The sequence below is a fragment of the Lissotriton helveticus genome, chromosome 6, assembly GCF_964261635.1.
Source record: "Lissotriton helveticus chromosome 6, aLisHel1.1, whole genome shotgun sequence".
Classification (NCBI taxonomy): Eukaryota; Metazoa; Chordata; class Amphibia; order Caudata; family Salamandridae; genus Lissotriton; species Lissotriton helveticus.
In genome coordinates this window covers 833,792,031-833,810,792 of record NC_136067.1, presented here as the reverse complement: position 1 = coordinate 833,810,792, position 18,762 = coordinate 833,792,031, and the positions used below count along the sequence as shown (strand labels likewise).

Below are 18,762 nucleotides of genomic sequence, written 5' to 3'. Positions count from 1 at the left end.
TAGACCTACTTAGAGCCCTCTAGTGGGCTGACATTTACCAGGGTGTTAAATACTGTCTCAAAATTTAGTACATTTGAAATTTCGCCCAGAGTTTGGCTTTCATGTATACTATGCCGTGGTTTTGTGGAGGGAAAAGTTAGTTATGGAGTACATCAATAGAGGCTTTCATTGTTATTAAATGTGTACATAAAGTTCTTCAGACTGGTTCAGACCATAAGGGGTCATTGTTCGAAAGTTCAAGATATGGCGTGATTCCTTTTGGCGCAGCAGTTTTTCTCGATGTCCCCCCCTTTCCGTTGGGGCCAATGTTTCCAATCCTAGAAATTTCAAAAGTCGCCAATTGCCATCATGATTTGTCTCCATGTGTCTGGCCACTGCATTACCTCTATCTTTGTTGGTTGTGGCCCTGGTATGTTCCAAGATACGCTTCTTAAGCTCACAGATTGTGCTTCCTATATAGCGCAGCTTACACGGACATTCAATTAGGTAAACTGTATACTGGGTTTTGCAAGTGATTAATTCTTTAATCTTCCAAGTTTTTCCATTAGTCATTTCGATTTGTTTCGTTGGTTTGGCTATCTCGCAAACTTTGCAATTGTAGCATTTGTTGAATCCAACTGTTTTGAGCCAAAATGTTTTTTTACGGTTCATAAAATGACTATGGATCAATTGGTCCTTCAGATTAGTTGTTCTGCGGTATGTGACCACTGGGTGATCACCCATTTTTTGACCAATTGTTGGATCCAGTTTCAACAATTTCCAGTTTTTTTTGAGAATCTGGACAACTTCTTTTGCTTCTTTGCTATAATCCAGTATTAGTCTTATAGGTTCTTCCATTTCTTTTTCTTTGATTTGTGGTTTCAAACAATCTGCCCTCGATTTCTCGTTGGCTCTTTCCCAACATTTTTTCGTCAGGTTTTTTCCATATTTTCTCTTGCGGAATCTCTCCATTGTTGTTGCACTGTGCTTCTCCCATTCTGTTTTTTCGCTACAGATTCGTTTAACACGGAGGAATTCACCGTATGGTATACTTGATATTAGGGCAGGTTGATGAAAGCTTGTGGCTTCCAATGTTGAATTTGTGGCCGTTTTCTTCCTGTGTAAGGTGGTCTCCACTTTGTTGTTTTGGATATATACTTCTGTATCCAGAAAGGATATCGATTGCCTGCTTTTTGTGTAGGTGAATTTCAGACCTCTTGTACTATTGTTCAGAAGTTCAAAATATTCTTCGAATTCACTCTCACTTCCCCCCCACACTATAAATAAATCGTCAATGAATCTCTTCCATTGTACGATGTGTTGGGTGTATTTGACATTTCGTTGGTTCCAGGCTATCTCTTCCTCCCACCAACCCATTGCTATGCAAGCATAGCTTGGACTGAATGAGAATCCCATTGCCGCGCCGTTGCGCTGACGATAGAGTTGTTCTCCAAAGAAGAAGATGTTGTTTGAGAGTAATAATTTGATCATTTCATACAACATGTCATTATGTTCCTTATAATGTATGTTGCGTTTTTCCAGGAAGTATTTGCAAGCCATCAATCCCAGATTATTGTCAATATTTGTGTACAGTCCGATAACATCCATGGATATTAGCAAATAGTTATCCTGCCAAACCAACTCAGATATTGTACACAAAAAGTCTGTAGTGTCTTTCAAATATGATTTTAGATTCTCCACATAAGGTCTTAGAAAGAAATCAATAAAATTCCCCATTGGTTCCATCAATGAACCGTTTGCTGACACTATCGGTCTTCCTGGTGGTCTCGTGGGGTTTTTGTGGATTTTAGGCAGAAAGTACATGGTTGCCATCCGTGGAAAATCGACTGTTAGGTATTTCCTTTCCTCATAGTCGATTAGATTTCTGTTTTCCCATGTTAAGAGTTTTTGATCTAACTCTCTCTTTAGTTGATCTATTGGGTTCTTCATTAGTTGTTCATAATACTCCGGGTTCGATAGTTGATTCATCGCTTCCTCCGTGTATAAGTCCTTGTCCCAAATCACCACGTTCCCCCCCTTGTCTGCCATTTTTATTTCCACATTTTTGTCATTGATGAGGGTTGTCAGTGCTGCTCGTTCTTGTGGGGTTAGGTTGTCTTTAAATTTCATTTTTGGAATGTTGTATAATTCCTGTATGACCGCCTCCTGGAAGATATCGATTTTATTGCCCGGAGTGAGTTGTGGATAGAATTTGGACTTGGCCTTCATTTTGCTTATCCCAGCTCCTAATTGTGGTATCGCTGTAGTTAGAGTTATTTCATTTTCCTCCTCTGCATTCAGGTTAAGAAGGGTTAGGTACCCATCTACGTCTTTCACAGTTAGGTCTGAGAATGGTTTCATGGGAATTCTGTTGATTTGAGGTTTGTTTTGTCTCTCTAGGAAATGTTTAGCCAGTTTAATCTTTCGAATGTATAGATATAAATCTATCCTTGTTTGGGCTAAATCCATTTTTCTTGTGGGACAGAAGTTGATGCCCCTTTTAAGTAAAGTCGTTTCCGCTGGTGTCATTATCCTTTTGGATAAGTTGACCACTTGTAATTCTTCCATCATTTGCCCCTCTTCTGTTTCATGCCCCTTGTTTCCGGGCCACTTTGTGGGTTTTGTACATTTTCTCCTCCTGCCTCTTCTGGTTTTTTTTGGTGTTGTTGTTGTTGTTGGCTTTTTTGTCTGGGTTGCCAAGATCTTCCGCGGCCTCTTCCTCTTCCTCGTATTTGTCTGGGCGCCCCTTGCTCCTGTTCCCATTGCCGCTGCTGGAGCACGAGGCGCATGTCCCCTAAAAAACGCTTCTGTTCTTCATCCAGGTTTAGGTCTTCATCTGTCAATTCATTCGATGTGATTGAGGATAGGCTGGAGGATGAAATGGTTTTAGTTTGTGATGGTTTCTTGTAAAGATCATATTTTCGGGCAAACGTGAAGATTCTGCCTTCCGCGTAGTCATTTGCGTCTCGTACAAATTTATTATGTTTTCTCAATCTTACAGTTTCCTCATGTTTCTCTATTTGTTGTTCCAAATCCTCTTTGAATTTAGTCATTTCTTGATTTAATTTTAATGCTTCCAATTCTTTTTCCACTTCCTTCAGTTGTTCCTTTATTTTCTCCAGGGCAATTTCAATATGCCTAACCAGTATCTTTATTAGGCCTAATGATGAATTCAGGATGTAAGCCCCCCATTCCTGTAGCAGCTCGTTGGTTACATCCTGTTGGCTAGGCATCAACATTATTCTTAGGCCTCTTGGGACCCTTTCTGCTTCCAAATATTTGCGTAATGCAATGACTTCCCAAGATTTGTTGATTTCTTTTCTGGTTAATTTTTCCCAGGCTCTGATTTTCCCTTTTGTGTCATCCTTCGGTGTATCACTCTGTTTGGCTTGAGCTTTCTCCATGTTCCCCTTGTCGAACATATTGGTGACAAGTTCCTTTCTTTTAGCCTCTCTTTTCTCCATTTCTTCAATGCTGTGAATTGCTGTTTTGGTTCAATTGCTGTATTTATTATTTTAGTTCTGTTTCTTTGAATGACTGCCGGCTATTTAAAAACTGACTAGGCTGATTCTGGTTCCATGATGGATACGAATGTTATTGGATGAATGCGCGTGTTTCACTGTGTGTCAAGCGCTCTTTCCAAAAGTTTTAGCACATCAGAAACATATGCCCTTTGTTTTAATTTGCCGTTGCGTAATCGCCAGGATATCCTTATACTTTTAAAATTGTCTGCCGTTAGGAAATGCCCAGACTACACGTCTATTTTTCCGTTGATATTGAGAAGGAGAGAGGGGGATCCCTTCTTACCTCGGATGTGTTCTCCGGGCAGCGTGGGTTCCCGTCCTCCACAAGCGCCTCCCAAGTCTGCTTCCTTTGGCTCAAAATTTCAATGCGATGAGCACCCCAAGAGGAATTCAAAATAATCCCAGGATGGTTCCGCTCTCCTCTTGCTTTTGGCGCTGCTGGCAAGTGCGTCGCTTCACGCGGTAGAACCAAACCGCAATGTATTCAAACTGTGTTTGCCCCCAGGGCCTCCCGGGTCCAAACCAAAAGAAGCCGCAACTCCAGTCAATGCGTTTTTATCAGAAACCAGTAGATTTATTGTTCAAACCTCTACAGCATGTTTCACAGCGAAAAACCAACGCGTTTCGTGAGCTCCCTACTCACTTGATCACGGTTGTCCCTCCCCTTTTTAAATTATTCTCAGCAAACAGTGTTTGTAACAACCGTGATCAAGTGAGTAGGGAGCTCACGAAACGCGTTGGTTTTTCGCTGTGAAACATGCTGTAGAGGTTTGAACAATAAATCTACTGGTTTCTGATAAAACGCATTGACTGGAGTTGCGGCTTCTTTTGGTTTGGACCCGGGAGGCCCTGGGGGCAAACACAGTTTGAATACATTGCGGTTTGGTTCTACCGCGTGAAGCGACGCACTTGCCAGCAGCGCCAAAAGCAAGAGGAGAGCGGAACCATCCTGGGATTATTTTGAATTCCTCTTGGGGTGCTCATCGCATTGAAATTTTGAGCCAAAGGAAGCAGACTTGGGAGGCGCTTGTGGAGGACGGGAACCCACGCTGCCCGGAGAACACATCCGAGGTAAGAAGGGATCCCCCTCTCTCCTTCTCAATATCAACGGAAAAATAGACGTGTAGTCTGGGCATTTCCTAACGGCAGACAATTTTAAAAGTATAAGGATATCCTGGCGATTACGCAACGGCAAATTAAAACAAAGGGCATATGTTTCTGATGTGCTAAAACTTTTGGAAAGAGCGCTTGACACACAGTGAAACACGCGCATTCATCCAATAACATTCGTATCCATCATGGAACCAGAATCAGCCTAGTCAGTTTTTAAATAGCCGGCAGTCATTCAAAGAAACAGAACTAAAATAATAAATACAGCAATTGAACCAAAACAGCAATTCACAGCATTGAAGAAATGGAGAAAAGAGAGGCTAAAAGAAAGGAACTTGTCACCAATATGTTCGACAAGGGGAACATGGAGAAAGCTCAAGCCAAACAGAGTGATACACCGAAGGATGACACAAAAGGGAAAATCAGAGCCTGGGAAAAATTAACCAGAAAAGAAATCAACAAATCTTGGGAAGTCATTGCATTACGTAAATATTTGGAAGCAGAAAGGGTCCCAAGAGGCCTAAGAATAATGTTGATGCCTAGCCAACAGGATGTAACCAACGAGCTGCTACAGGAATGGGGGGCTTACATCCTGAATTCATCATTAGGCCTAATAAAGATACTGGTTAGGCATATTGAAATTGCCCTGGAGAAAATAAAGGAACAACTGAAGGAAGTGGAAAAAGAATTGGAAGCATTAAAATTAAATCAAGAAATGACTAAATTCAAAGAGGATTTGGAACAACAAATAGAGAAACATGAGGAAACTGTAAGATTGAGAAAACATAATAAATTTGTACGAGACGCAAATGACTACGCGGAAGGCAGAATCTTCACGTTTGCCCGAAAATATGATCTTTACAAGAAACCATAACAAACTAAAACCATTTCATCCTCCAGCCTATCCTCAATCACATCGAATGAATTGACAGATGAAGACCTAAACCTGGATGAAGAACAGAAGCGTTTTTTAGGGGACATGCGCCTCGTGCTCCAGCAGCGGCAATGGGAACAGGAGCAAGGGGCGCCCAGACAAATACGAGGAAGAGGAAGAGGCCGCGGAAGATCTTGGCAACCCAGACAAAAAAGCCAACAACAACAACAACACCAAAAAAAACCAGAAGAGGCAGGAGGAGAAAATGTACAAAACCCACAAAGTGGCCCGGAAACAAGGGGCATGAAACAGAAGAGGGGCAAATGATGGAAGAATTACAAGTGGTCAACTTATCCAAAAGGATGATGACACCAGCGGAAACGACTTTACTTAAAAGGGGCATCAACTTCTGTCCCACAAGAAAAATGGATTTAGCCCAAACAAGGATAGATTTATATCTATACATTCGAAAGATTAAACTGGCTAAACATTTCCTAGAGAGACAAAACAAACCTCAAATCAACAGAATTCCCATGAAACCATTCTCAGACCTAACTGTGAAAGACGTAGATGGGTACCTAACCCTTCTTAACCTGAATGCAGAGGAGGAAAATGAAATAACTCTAACTACAGCGATACCACAATTAGGAGCTGGGATAAGCAAAATGAAGGCCAAGTCCAAATTCTATCCACAACTCACTCCGGGCAATAAAATCGATATCTTCCAGGAGGCGGTCATACAGGAATTATACAACATTCCAAAAATGAAATTTAAAGACAACCTAACCCCACAAGAACGAGCAGCACTGACAACCCTCATCAATGACAAAAATGTGGAAATAAAAATGGCAGACAAGGGGGGGAACGTGGTGATTTGGGACAAGGACTTATACACGGAGGAAGCGATGAATCAACTATCGAACCCGGAGTATTATGAACAACTAATGAAGAACCCAATAGATCAACTAAAGAGAGAGTTAGATCAAAAACTCTTAACATGGGAAAACAGAAATCTAATCGACTATGAGGAAAGGAAATACCTAACAGTCGATTTTCCACGGATGGCAACCATGTACTTTCTGCCTAAAATCCACAAAAACCCCACGAGACCACCAGGAAGACCGATAGTGTCAGCAAACGGTTCATTGATGGAACCAATGGGGAATTTTATTGATTTCTTTCTAAGACCTTATGTGGAGAATCTAAAATCATATTTGAAAGACACTACAGACTTTTTGTGTACAATATCTGAGTTGGTTTGGCAGGATAACTATTTGCTAATATCCATGGATGTTATCGGACTGTACACAAATATTGACAATAATCTGGGATTGATGGCTTGCAAATACTTCCTGGAAAAACGCAACATACATTATAAGGAACATAATGACATGTTGTATGAAATGATCAAATTATTACTCTCAAACAACATCTTCTTCTTTGGAGAACAACTCTATCGTCAGCGCAACGGCGCGGCAATGGGATTCTCATTCAGTCCAAGCTATGCTTGCATAGCAATGGGTTGGTGGGAGGAAGAGATAGCCTGGAACCAACGAAATGTCAAATACACCCAACACATCGTACAATGGAAGAGATTCATTGACGATTTATTTATAGTGTGGGGGGGAAGTGAGAGTGAATTCGAAGAATATTTTGAACTTCTGAACAATAGTACAAGAGGTCTGAAATTCACCTACACAAAAAGCAGGCAATCGATATCCTTTCTGGATACAGAAGTATATATCCAAAACAACAAAGTGGAGACCACCTTACACAGGAAGAAAACGGCCACAAATTCAACATTGGAAGCCACAAGCTTTCATCAACCTGCCCTAATATCAAGTATACCATACGGTGAATTCCTCCGTGTTAAACGAATCTGTAGCGAAAAAACAGAATGGGAGAAGCACAGTGCAACAACAATGGAGAGATTCCGCAAGAGAAAATATGGAAAAAACCTGACGAAAAAATGTTGGGAAAGAGCCAACGAGAAATCGAGGGCAGATTGTTTGAAACCACAAATCAAAGAAAAAGAAATGGAAGAACCTATAAGACTAATACTGGATTATAGCAAAGAAGCAAAAGAAGTTGTCCAGATTCTCAAAAAAAACTGGAAATTGTTGAAACTGGATCCAACAATTGGTCAAAAAATGGGTGATCACCCAGTGGTCACATACCGCAGAACAACTAATCTGAAGGACCAATTGATCCATAGTCATTTTATGAACCGTAAAAAAACATTTTGGCTCAAAACAGTTGGATTCAACAAATGCTACAATTGCAAAGTTTGCGAGATAGCCAAACCAACGAAACAAATCGAAATGACTAATGGAAAAACTTGGAAGATTAAAGAATTAATCACTTGCAAAACCCAGTATACAGTTTACCTAATTGAATGTCCGTGTAAGCTGCGCTATATAGGAAGCACAATCTGTGAGCTTAAGAAGCGTATCTTGGAACATACCAGGGCCACAACCAACAAAGATAGAGGTAATGCAGTGGCCAGACACATGGAGACAAATCATGATGGCAATTGGCGACTTTTGAAATTTCTAGGATTGGAAACATTGGCCCCAACGGAAAGGGGGGGACATCGAGAAAAACTGCTGCGCCAAAAGGAATCACGCCATATCTTGAACTTTCGAACAATGACCCCTTATGGTCTGAACCAGTCTGAAGAACTTTATGTACACATTTAATAACAATGAAAGCCTCTATTGATGTACTCCATAACTAACTTTTCCCTCCACAAAACCACGGCATAGTATACATGAAAGCCAAACTCTGGGCGAAATTTCAAATGTACTAAATTTTGAGACAGTATTTAACACCCTGGTAAATGTCAGCCCACTAGAGGGCTCTAAGTAGGTCTAATGGAAAAAGACCTGTATAAAAATACCCTATTGTTTGTTTATTATTGAAAAATTATATGTTGAAAATTATTGTATTTAAAGTGCTGGAAACACGAACCATCCTTCCTTTTGTAAGGTACAAGGAACCTTAATCAAATTATAAGGAACTAATTTTAAGGTACCATATGACTGAGTCAGCCCACTGGAGGGCTTTTATTTTTACTGAAAAGTCGATTCTAATCTCAATTGCCTAGAATAATGACTGTGGTTTTCTGGCACACAAGAAATCCTTAATGTAAATATCACGAAAGGAATATATGATTTAAAAACTGTCAATCAGCAGGGAATGGGTGTACAACTTGTTTTTCTGTGACAATAACATGAAATGACATTTTGTAATGTAAAAACTACGAGTCCCAGAAGGCCATAGTGTCAAAAAACATATGGTTGGAATCATGTGACCGATGGGGGGAGGGACTCCCCTTTTTAAATTATTCTCAGCAAACAGTGTTTGTAACAACCGTGATCAAGTGAGTAGGGAGCTCACGAAACGCGTTGGTTTTTCGCTGTGAAACATGCTGTAGAGGTTTGAACAATAAATCTACTGGTTTCTGATAAAACGCATTGACTGGAGTTGCGGCTTCTTTTGGTTTGGACCCGGGAGGCCCTGGGGGCAAACACAGTTTGAATACATTGCGGTTTGGTTCTACCGCGTGAAGCGACGCACTTGCCAGCAGCGCCTAAAGCAAGAGGAGAGCGGAACCATCCTGGGATTATATATATATATATATATATATATATATATATATATATATATATATATATATATATATATATATATATATATATATATATATATATATATATAAAACCATTTGTTTATTCTCCTATGTGGAGTTAGGCTGTTTTTAAGTGGTTTTTCTTCCTTTATAGGTCAGCCTCTTGGACACTTAGACGGAGTTCCCATTGCAGTGAAAGACAACTTCAGCACTGCCGGAATTGAGACAACATGCGCCTCAAAGATGCTGAAAGGTACAGCTGAGTTTATTTTGTAATTTATATATCCATAGCTGCCATTAACTTTTTCTCTTGACGTCCTTTCTGAATGTATATTTCTAGAGGTCTTCAGTGACTGTCCGGATCCCAAAGTCCGAGCCCAAATAATAATATGTACATTTACATCCAGAGAGTTACTTCTGTGTTCGTAATTGGTATTCAGACTTTTATGGGATTTCCAAGCAAATATCAGAAGTACGCAAGAAAGATTTACGCTTTTGGAATTTCCACCTGGTGGAAAACTTTGCATGCATAAAGTATGCAGAAAACTATTTTTGCACATTTTCTCCAATAAAAAACCTCTTCTCCTTATCATGAAATGATGGGGGTCTTCGCAACACATAAAGGCTCTTAATCCTGGTGCTTAAAGCAGCATGTTTGTGTGTGTGCTTCGCTTTGGCAAACTAGCTGCAACAGCTACTTGAATACACCAAGCCTACACGCTTGTCTAAACTGCATGTGTTGATATTCCCGAACTTTCGCCTACTTTGTTCAATACCGAAAAGGGACCACACTTGTGGGTTTTCCCATGTTCATAAATGTACTCTATGAGAGAGAAGTTCCAAGCATGTGGTGGAATTTGCCTTCAGAATTTGTGAATTGGACCCAACTGTCTTAGAAAGTCATCTTCCGTATGCTTAAATGATGATAGTTCGAGTCTTGTAAAAAACCCTCTAGTTTGTGGTATTATATATCGTGTACATTTGTATTCTAGAAGGGAAATGCTTCTGGATTCATACATGAATAGGAATACATAGCAGTTTTGTGATCTGAATGGTTTCATGAAGGCAAATCTGTAAATGATTTCCGATAAATTGGGTTACTGAGCCCTGGATAGCTTCAAAGCCCAAGCAAGCTCAGTTGAGTGTAAAAAAACATATGAGCATTAGGAACAGGTTGATTTGGATGTTCTCCCCCCCACTTGATGTCTTTTAGTTATCATTTGTTTTTGTCTTTCCCACCCTTGCATCGCATGAAAAACATATCAAACTGGGTTGCTAGCAAAAAGTTTCACTTCAGGGAAAACTATTGTTACTGTGGAAAACAAAACCTGTGTTAAAAAAAATCAAAAATCCACTGGACGCCATGTTGAAGATTAGTTGGTCCTAAGTGAGTTGGAGTCCTAAGGCAGAAATTTAAGAATGCTTTGGTTTTCTAAATGTGACCATCTGCAGTCTGTTAATTCCCCAGAAAAGATTAAATCCAGGGCAAATTTAGACTCAAGCTTCTCCCCTCTCACTTAGGTCTATATCCTGAATGATCCAATAGCCTTGAACTTCTAATGAAATTGCAGTGAAATGCACACATTAAAACTTCATTTTTACTCTGGTTTTGTGAGTGGGTAGGATTCCTTGTATCGACTCTTCATTGGGACTACGACACTTGTGTGACATGGTGCAAAAGAAGGCGCATTTTGAGAATTAAATTTGGTCAGTAGTTTAACCAGTTGGGCTTTTGAGCTGTGACCTAGAGGTCAAACCTGTTAAGTTATCTAGTTCCTTTGCTCCAGTACAGGGGAAAGGAAGGCTGTTTTCCAATATTTTATTTTTTATTCCATCAAAATTGCCTCAGTTTGAGTAAGGTTGCCCATAAGAAAAAATGGAGTTTCCACAAATGAAAATGTTGTGCCCAGTTTTTACGTCAGTTGTTCGGATCCTCTTCCATAGGGCATCCCAGTGAAGAATAGTTCAACCGTGTATAGCAAAGGTCACGGTTAGAGTGCAGTGAACAGATGGAGTTGTGCCTTTGATGTCCAATCATCCTTAAGTAGTATCTCAGTTATCAAAGTTTAAGAAAAATATATATTTTTATTGTTTCATTTTTCAAGAATAAAAAAACATAACATCACATTATGTCGGCGGTTAATCAAGGCATTTGTAACAGTATGGCTCAGTTATCAAGGCTTATGCCTTATTGTTCGCTTTTAGAATCGCCAGCATGGCAAAGCGATGGGCACCATCTTGCTTAATAAACTAGCATGTAAATATTTCCTTTTCAGGTTACATCCCCCCATACAATGCAACAGTGGTTCAGAAATTAATGGATCATGGAGCAGTGCTTATGGGGAAAACAAACCTGGATGAGTTTGCTATGGGGTAAAGTAAACCTTTTGTTTTTAATCATGTTGCTGTTATCATTAACTTATTTTTAATATGGCAAATGTAATAAATCCTACGCTGACTAGCATGCTTTAGTTTTGATGCTAATTGATCTTGTCTGCCTCTCTTACGTTAGGTCAGGGAGTACAGACAGTATATTTGGACCAGTCCGAAACCCGTGGAGTTATTCAAGGCATTACAGGAAGAAATTGGTGCCCAGCCATGATCCAGAGACCGAAGACTCAAACTGGCTGGTAACAGGAGGAAGCTCGGGTGGAAGTGCCGCTGCAGTGTCCTCCGGCACATGCTATGCGTGAGAATGTTTTTTCTTGTTTGTGTTGGCATCAGCTACCAACTGGGTTCTTTCAGTTATGCTCGGTGATTTCTCATTGATTTTAATATCTTATAATAGACATTTTTAAGTAAGGTGGTGTGATATGAGGCCTCATTCAGTGGAATGCTATAACAGGACTTCCTTGAAAAATGTTGGAAGTTCAGTCCTCTTTCCATGGCATAACGCTGACCATTCAACATGCTGGTAAAAATCGGACAGTCATCGATCAGCCTCTCCAAGCTGAGACATTAAGTCTGCCATCCAGTGTTCCAGTGTTGTTGTTCCAGTGTTGTTGCCGGAAATGAAGGCAGAGCAGCCCTTTGATTTAGGGTTATCAGTCTGCCAATGTTTATGATGGTGTTGGCACTGAAAAAGACTGCCACGTGTTGTATGGTGGCTGGTCTTTCTCAGAGCATCCTCTTAAGTGTTGCAGCAATATGTGGATGCGGGCAATAAGAGGACCATTTCTGGGTTCCCTCCCAGTATTCAAGAATGTTTGTAGCCAGTCCACCATGCTGCACAGGTGTGGTGGAACTGGTGTCACAGTGATGTTCCCCAGAGGTGACACCATAGCAACAGATGCCGATGTGAGGGTTGGAGGGATTTGTGAGTGCCCCATGGCACATGGTGGAATGCATTTCAAAATACGCAGCTGGTCCCAAGCTAATCTGATGACTGGAAACGTCTTCAAATAGGCTGGTAAACATTTTGTAAAGCATTAAAAGGGATATAACTGAACAGTTATTCTTTCTTACTTTTTCAGTTGTTGCTACCTGGAAAGGTAATTTGTGTAAGATTTTACTTGAACATAAATATTATAGAAGGCCCATATATTCAAGTCATTTTAGAATGCTTTTGTGTTCACCACCTGGTCTGCCATCTACAGCCCCGATAACATCCTTACCACTATGGAAGTCCCCAGGAAAGAAAATTGTACTGTAAGCGTCTGCATTATTTTTAGTTTGCTATGTATTTCGTTCGAAAATGTACACTGGCGTAACGAAACAAGAGAGGGCCTCCTTGCAAGGCATGTAAAGGCCCCCCCTCCGGGCATAATCAGGAGCTCTGCAGCCCGAGTGCTGTGCTGAGGGGGCCCCCTGGAGCTTGCCCCCTACCCTCCCCCCTCGCGCTGCGGGGGCCTGTGTTAAGCCCTGCGATTGGTCAGTAAGAATGTGTACCCTGTCAACTCAGTTGAGCATGGGATAGAATTCAAAAATACAATATTAGTCTGGTTCATCCTAGTAAATAGAGTATGTTCAAGATTCAAATGGCATGATGTCCAATAGACATAAATTGTCTTATGCGGCCTTGTATACAACACAGGAACGCCTTACTGTTGGCTTAATTGTAAGATCTGATTATGACCAAGTTGGACTAAAGTGAAACATTCAACTAATAATTTGATATGTAGATGTGTAAATATTATTTTAAGTTTGGTTGACGGAGATCTTATTCCCTCTGGTGATCAATGTTTCACTTCTTGCAGATGGTGGTAAATCTGCTTGATTTAGAGTTCTCTGCCGACCGCTGCGGCATAGCAAAGTTAATGTGACTTCTATAAAACGGCAGTTTCTCACTTTGCAATGCTACTTCACAACAAGGCTATGCTTACTAGAACGGTCTGGCTGAATTGGCAGTGCACAACATTGGGAAACAACATGGCAGTGCATTTAAAATATATGTCAATGTGAAATAACGCTAGGTCTCTAGGAGTGCTTTAACCGTGCTTAAAAAAAATCATATGTGTTTCTGCAAACAGTGAGTATATAAAAAATGGCGCCCTCAGCCTCCTCTTTGCACCTTAAAGTGAAATGCATAACACTTCAGTAGCATAGCCATAGAGCCTAATTGCCTTGGTGTTAAATTCTTCATTGCTATATTTTCTATCAATATTAGTCTCATCAATGATATCAAGTAAATAAACAAGAGCAATGCCTTTACTTTGGTAAACTTTTTGAATGATACATAAGATTAATTTATTCAAAACCTAGAAATTTGGCATAATAAGGTTTATTTCTATTTCATAAATGTTCATTCCGTGTCTTCCAAATTGTTCCAAAATATTTATGTTTTGAAAAGATGGAGTAAAGGTGATGTGAGTGTAGGAAGTCTGCTTGTTGTGAGCCTTGCACCAGTTGTGGCAGACAAAGAATCACATATTACAGACTCAGAAGAGTTCTACATTGATGGATGTTAAGTAGCATACGTTTGGATTGCAGTGGGGTAACCTACTCTAGATGGAATAGTGACTCATACAAAAATGTGCCCACAAGTATAGTCCAGCACTAAGATAAAAGGTCAATAATTGTGCAGTATTTTTGGGTACTGTCTGCTTGCACACCCCATGATGCCGAGTTATACGCCTGGTCCAAATGGTAATTACAAATGTGGCCATAGCTGCACAACCCGAATTCCTTATTTGTCCTTTAAGAAATGGGCGAAACCAGTCATTCAATGTGTAGATGTGTTCACTTCTTTATTCATGTGATTATCTAATTGTGGTATACTTTGGGTTTGGCAATCCCCTGTCCTGTTTTTGTTTATGCGTCTCGGAATGTGCTAGAATAACCAGCCAACCTCTCTTTTGTTTCTTGGTCTGTATTTTTCTCACTGAATGAGAGATGAGAAATGTAATATCATCTGGCTTCATCTCGTATAAAATGGCAATCACAACTGAGAACTTATTTCTGAGCTGTGAGTTGGCGTACGTATTCCATACTGGCAAAATGCGAACTCAGAAAATGTCCTTGTTTTCTAGTTCCGCTGAGGGCACTATATCCAGCTGGGCCAGGGGGCAAAAATATAAGTTACAGTAGACTGGGTTGGCTGAGTGAGGTGAAAAGGAAATTGGGCTTAATTGTTTTGAAACTAAATGTATGTTGGTACATGCCAAATATTTGCCTGAATGTGAAACTGGGGAGAGCAGCCTGGGGTCTTTGCAAGTTTCTGAAGATCCTTTCTGTCTGTTTGGATGCTAAGATTAGTTCCCAACATTCCTTCTGCCATCTGAAAAACCTTCTCCATTACACTGACCTTGACGGGTTTAGGTTAATGTCTAAAGCACATTCAGATACTTCATTAACTGGTAGGCTGGCCTACTTGACAATACTATAGTGTTCTTTCTATATACAGTGCTTCTGCTATTTGGCTTGTTTGGCAACCAGGTAGATGTTATGTTTCTGATGTTGTATGGGACCTCCATTACCTCTTCTAAGCACAAGAAATTGATTTTAAAATTCCTACTGTTATGCAGAAGACAGCATTTGCTGTTAGTTTGCACTATGCAGCCATCGCTTCTCTTTTTTTAAGCGCCAGAATTCTCATTTTAAGGTCTGTCAACACCTACAGAATACCTGCCCCAGAATTTCTGGGACCCAGTTTGCAATAAAAAAAAATTGTGTATTCTCCTTCAGTTCTGGTTAAGAAGCCCACAACCATGATGTTGTTTAGACTGATATAAATTTTGAGGAATTATGGGTTATATTTTAAGTCTATCGGACTGTGGCGATCATCCCATACGTACACCACATTTCATGTGCCCTAGGCTAAAATGCACTTGCTATACGGTGGATGGAACATCAGCCAACTTTGTGACCGAGTATGTCTCTGTCAAACTCTAAAGAAGGCTCTGTGCACTTTCAGTCAGTGTCTTTCTTTCCTTCATGATTATTGTTGTCATTTTGTCTGTCTTTAGCGTCTTTAAATGGGCCATATGTACAAAATACAGATTTCAATATCCTAATTGAGATTCTTACTGAATTACAATTAGGAAATCGCAATTCCTAATGTACGAAAATGTGTCTGAAATATTGATTACTAATGTCTCAAATCGACCTACCACATGATTAACATCCCTTCTAATATGCTCCCAGAGTACCCACTCTTCCTCCTTACTCAGGCTCTGCTGCAGTTTAGTTGTCACCTTGTTCCATTTGGAATCGAATGGACTCCTGTTTGTCCAGCTACATTTTTTACTTCATACATTACGTGGGCCTTCTTCATAAATGGGGCCTTCCATCTTTGGTTCTGATCGACCCAAATTGGGCACAAGCAGATCCCTCAGTGAGGGCACCGCAGCTGTACTTCAGTGATGCCTATTCTCTACTCCGGCTCATCTGCTGCTCACCATGCTGATTTGCGCCCGCTAGCGATACTTCTAGCAGTGGGACAAGAAGCTGTCTAACTCTTGAGACCCTCCAACACTTTTGGGGTCATTTTTAAATCCTGTAAATTTAAACACACCATCTTAACAATGTTCTTCAATCTTTATTGTCTAAAAGATTGACATTTAGTGAATCCTCACTGTATGCCTTTGCCAGAGAATCTCAGACACAGGTGCACTCTCCATCTGCCTGCTGATATACTGTATTGCTGTACGAAATACTGGAGTTTTGACTTCGATTGACAATCTTTGCTGGTGGCTGGTCAACCCCCAACCCCTCCCCCAATAAGTCTGTGTTGTTGTAGTGATATAGAGCGTTACAACAAGAGGGACCACCCGTAGAACAATAAATGAAAAAGATTTGAAACATTTAGCCTTTCCTTGTGGAATGTGGCGTGCACTTGACAGGCACACATATAGACATGTTTTCAAATTGCATTGAAACATTATGGTATTTATTTATTTATTCAAAGTTTTGTATAGCGCGAACAAGATCCTTACAGATATCAGAGCGCTTCACAGAGACATGGGTAGGGGCAGCAGGAAAGAAGAGGGATAATGGGAGCAGTACAATAGTCACCAACATAGTAGGCTAATAATAACGTACAGAAAACATATCAATATACAATCAAGTAGACAAGTAATATAAGACGGCACAAGTCATTAGTCTCACTGCAGAGGTTTTCAGGTAAACCTAGGATGTGTGAATGGCTTATACCAAGTTCTTAGGCTAGAGAGAACACTGAGTGGGGCATCGGGAGGGTGGTTCAGTGGACCAAAGTGTATCATATGTTGGTCGGTAGTAAGAGTAAGAGGTAGCGTAGTAGTGTCATCATCAAGTAGAAGTATAGTGCCAATGGACAAGGTGAGCAGTGATACACAGCGAGGCAGAGTCTCTGATCCAGTAGAAACCCTGATGTTTTTGAGAAGTTTTAAATCAGAACTTGGCCCTGGAGGATGCAGAATTCTATACTTCTAGATGGTCTGATAAAAAAATGAAGCCTCTTTAATATTGGTATGTGGGTACTGGCATACAATTTCTCATAATAACCAGCTTACCTCTTCAAACACTATTTTTCAAGCTCACATGGGAAAATAATACAGTGTAGACCAGTAACTGAGCAGCTTTTAAATGCAAAATGAATTGGAGTCATAAATCTTCTTTAGAGCAGGGAAATTGGTCCTTTCGTGAATCTAATACCCTTACCCAGATGGGGTCTGTTTGTTCTTCTATTTGCCTATATATGAAAGGAGCTGAGGCATACACGAGTCGATTGTTATTGCGTACACCTAGCTGACATCTGAGCATTTTAAATAAATCAGTTAGGTAGTGTGGCGGAAAGTAAATTTGACATGTTCTCTTTGAGCTCAATTAAATGTTCCTTTCGTGGTAGTAACATATTTTCACATTTCTTTTAACATTTACATATATGCTAATTTTCCAGCCTTTTAATGACCTTTTTTGGAGGATCTCTGTTACAGCAGCACAGGAAGGTTCTCCACCTGAACCTGTCAACACTCCTCCTTCATGCGTGGAGTTTGGGGGGTGACAGTTGACAGCTTTAGACCTTCCGTCTGAAGTCTGCAATGTTATCTTGGCAACCAGGTGTCCCTGCACCAAGACAGTATATATCTGCCACTGGGGAAAGTTTGTGGCATGGTGTACAGAAAAGCACGTTGACCCCCTTCTCAGGTCTGCCTGTTTATTCTTTCTCTTGTCTGGCAGGGCTCTGGTTTAGGCACCTTAAAAGGTTTTCTTTCTGCCATCTCAGCCTTTCTGTGGTTGCCAGATCAGCCATTCTTCTTCAAATCCTCTATTGTAAATAGATTTTTGAAAGGTCTTCCACATTTGTTTCCAACTTCACCCTTCATCATGCCTCTGTGGGAAACCAATCTAGTACTCACATTTCTGATGTGCACTGCTTTGGAGCCGCTACACAGCTGTCCTTACCATCAAGACGTGTGTCTTGGCTATGCTATGCTTTAATATGTCTTGTTATTGTGTATTTATTGGTTGTCTCCTATGTTTATTCTTGGCTCCTGTAACTGATGTCATTTTGTAACCTGTAACTCGCTAATCCTCATGTAAAGCGCTCTGATACCTCTGGGTCTAGCCAGAGCTATATAAAACTCTGCAAAAAATCAAGATGGCCTTTCTAGTGGCCATAATATCTGCCTTGGAGGGTAGGTGAGTTGCAATTGATACTCATGCATGTTCAGCAGTGATGAGCCCTGTGGTGGTGTTTTAGGTGCATGCTCAAATGCATGGATCTTTTTTAAGCCTTTTCGCCCACTATTGTCCCTGGAGGCCATCTGAAGCTTCAGCGTGGTTCGGTAGTTAGCTTATGCTTAAGATGGTGGGAGGAGCACATTGGGAGGTGGGGAGACATTTGCCCACAAGGGTCAGATTTCTTTTTAAGCGAGCAAGTGCATTTGCACTTGCTCATAAGATTTTGCACGTATATGTTTGCTCACATGAAAAAGGCTTTCATTAAAGATTTCTGGTGGTATGCCTGGAAACATTTGATTGTCGTAGAGTCCAGATATACTGTTGCAAATATTTGTGATTCGTGAAAGTCCTAAAGCTGTTCTAGGGACCGTGATCTTTTTGTATATAAGTAACACGGGAACCTGGACACTTAACATTCATATCCTCGTGCAAATCTATGGGAGGTAAGAAAATACTGTTAGTTGAATTAATGAATGATTTCCTTAAATTACATATTTTGACCATGAATCGAAGATTTTATAAATGTGTTTGCCCTTTGTAAA

At 40.4% G+C, this 18,762-nt stretch overlaps 1 protein-coding gene across 2 annotated transcripts in view; it reads left to right on the top strand.

The window, feature by feature from the left end:
- Positions 1-18,762, top strand: part of QRSL1 (glutaminyl-tRNA amidotransferase subunit QRSL1) — a 169,269-nt gene that overhangs the window by 63,401 nt on the left and 87,106 nt on the right. For both annotated transcript variants that reach the window (XM_078648427.1, XM_078648426.1), the window contains exons 3-5: positions 9,273-9,371; positions 11,395-11,491; positions 11,631-11,807. In XM_078648427.1, the coding sequence (XP_078504553.1) occupies positions 9,362-9,371; positions 11,395-11,491; positions 11,631-11,807 (284 nt within the window). In that variant the 5' untranslated portion in view covers positions 9,273-9,361. The remainder of the gene's footprint in view (positions 1-9,272; positions 9,372-11,394; positions 11,492-11,630; positions 11,808-18,762) is intronic.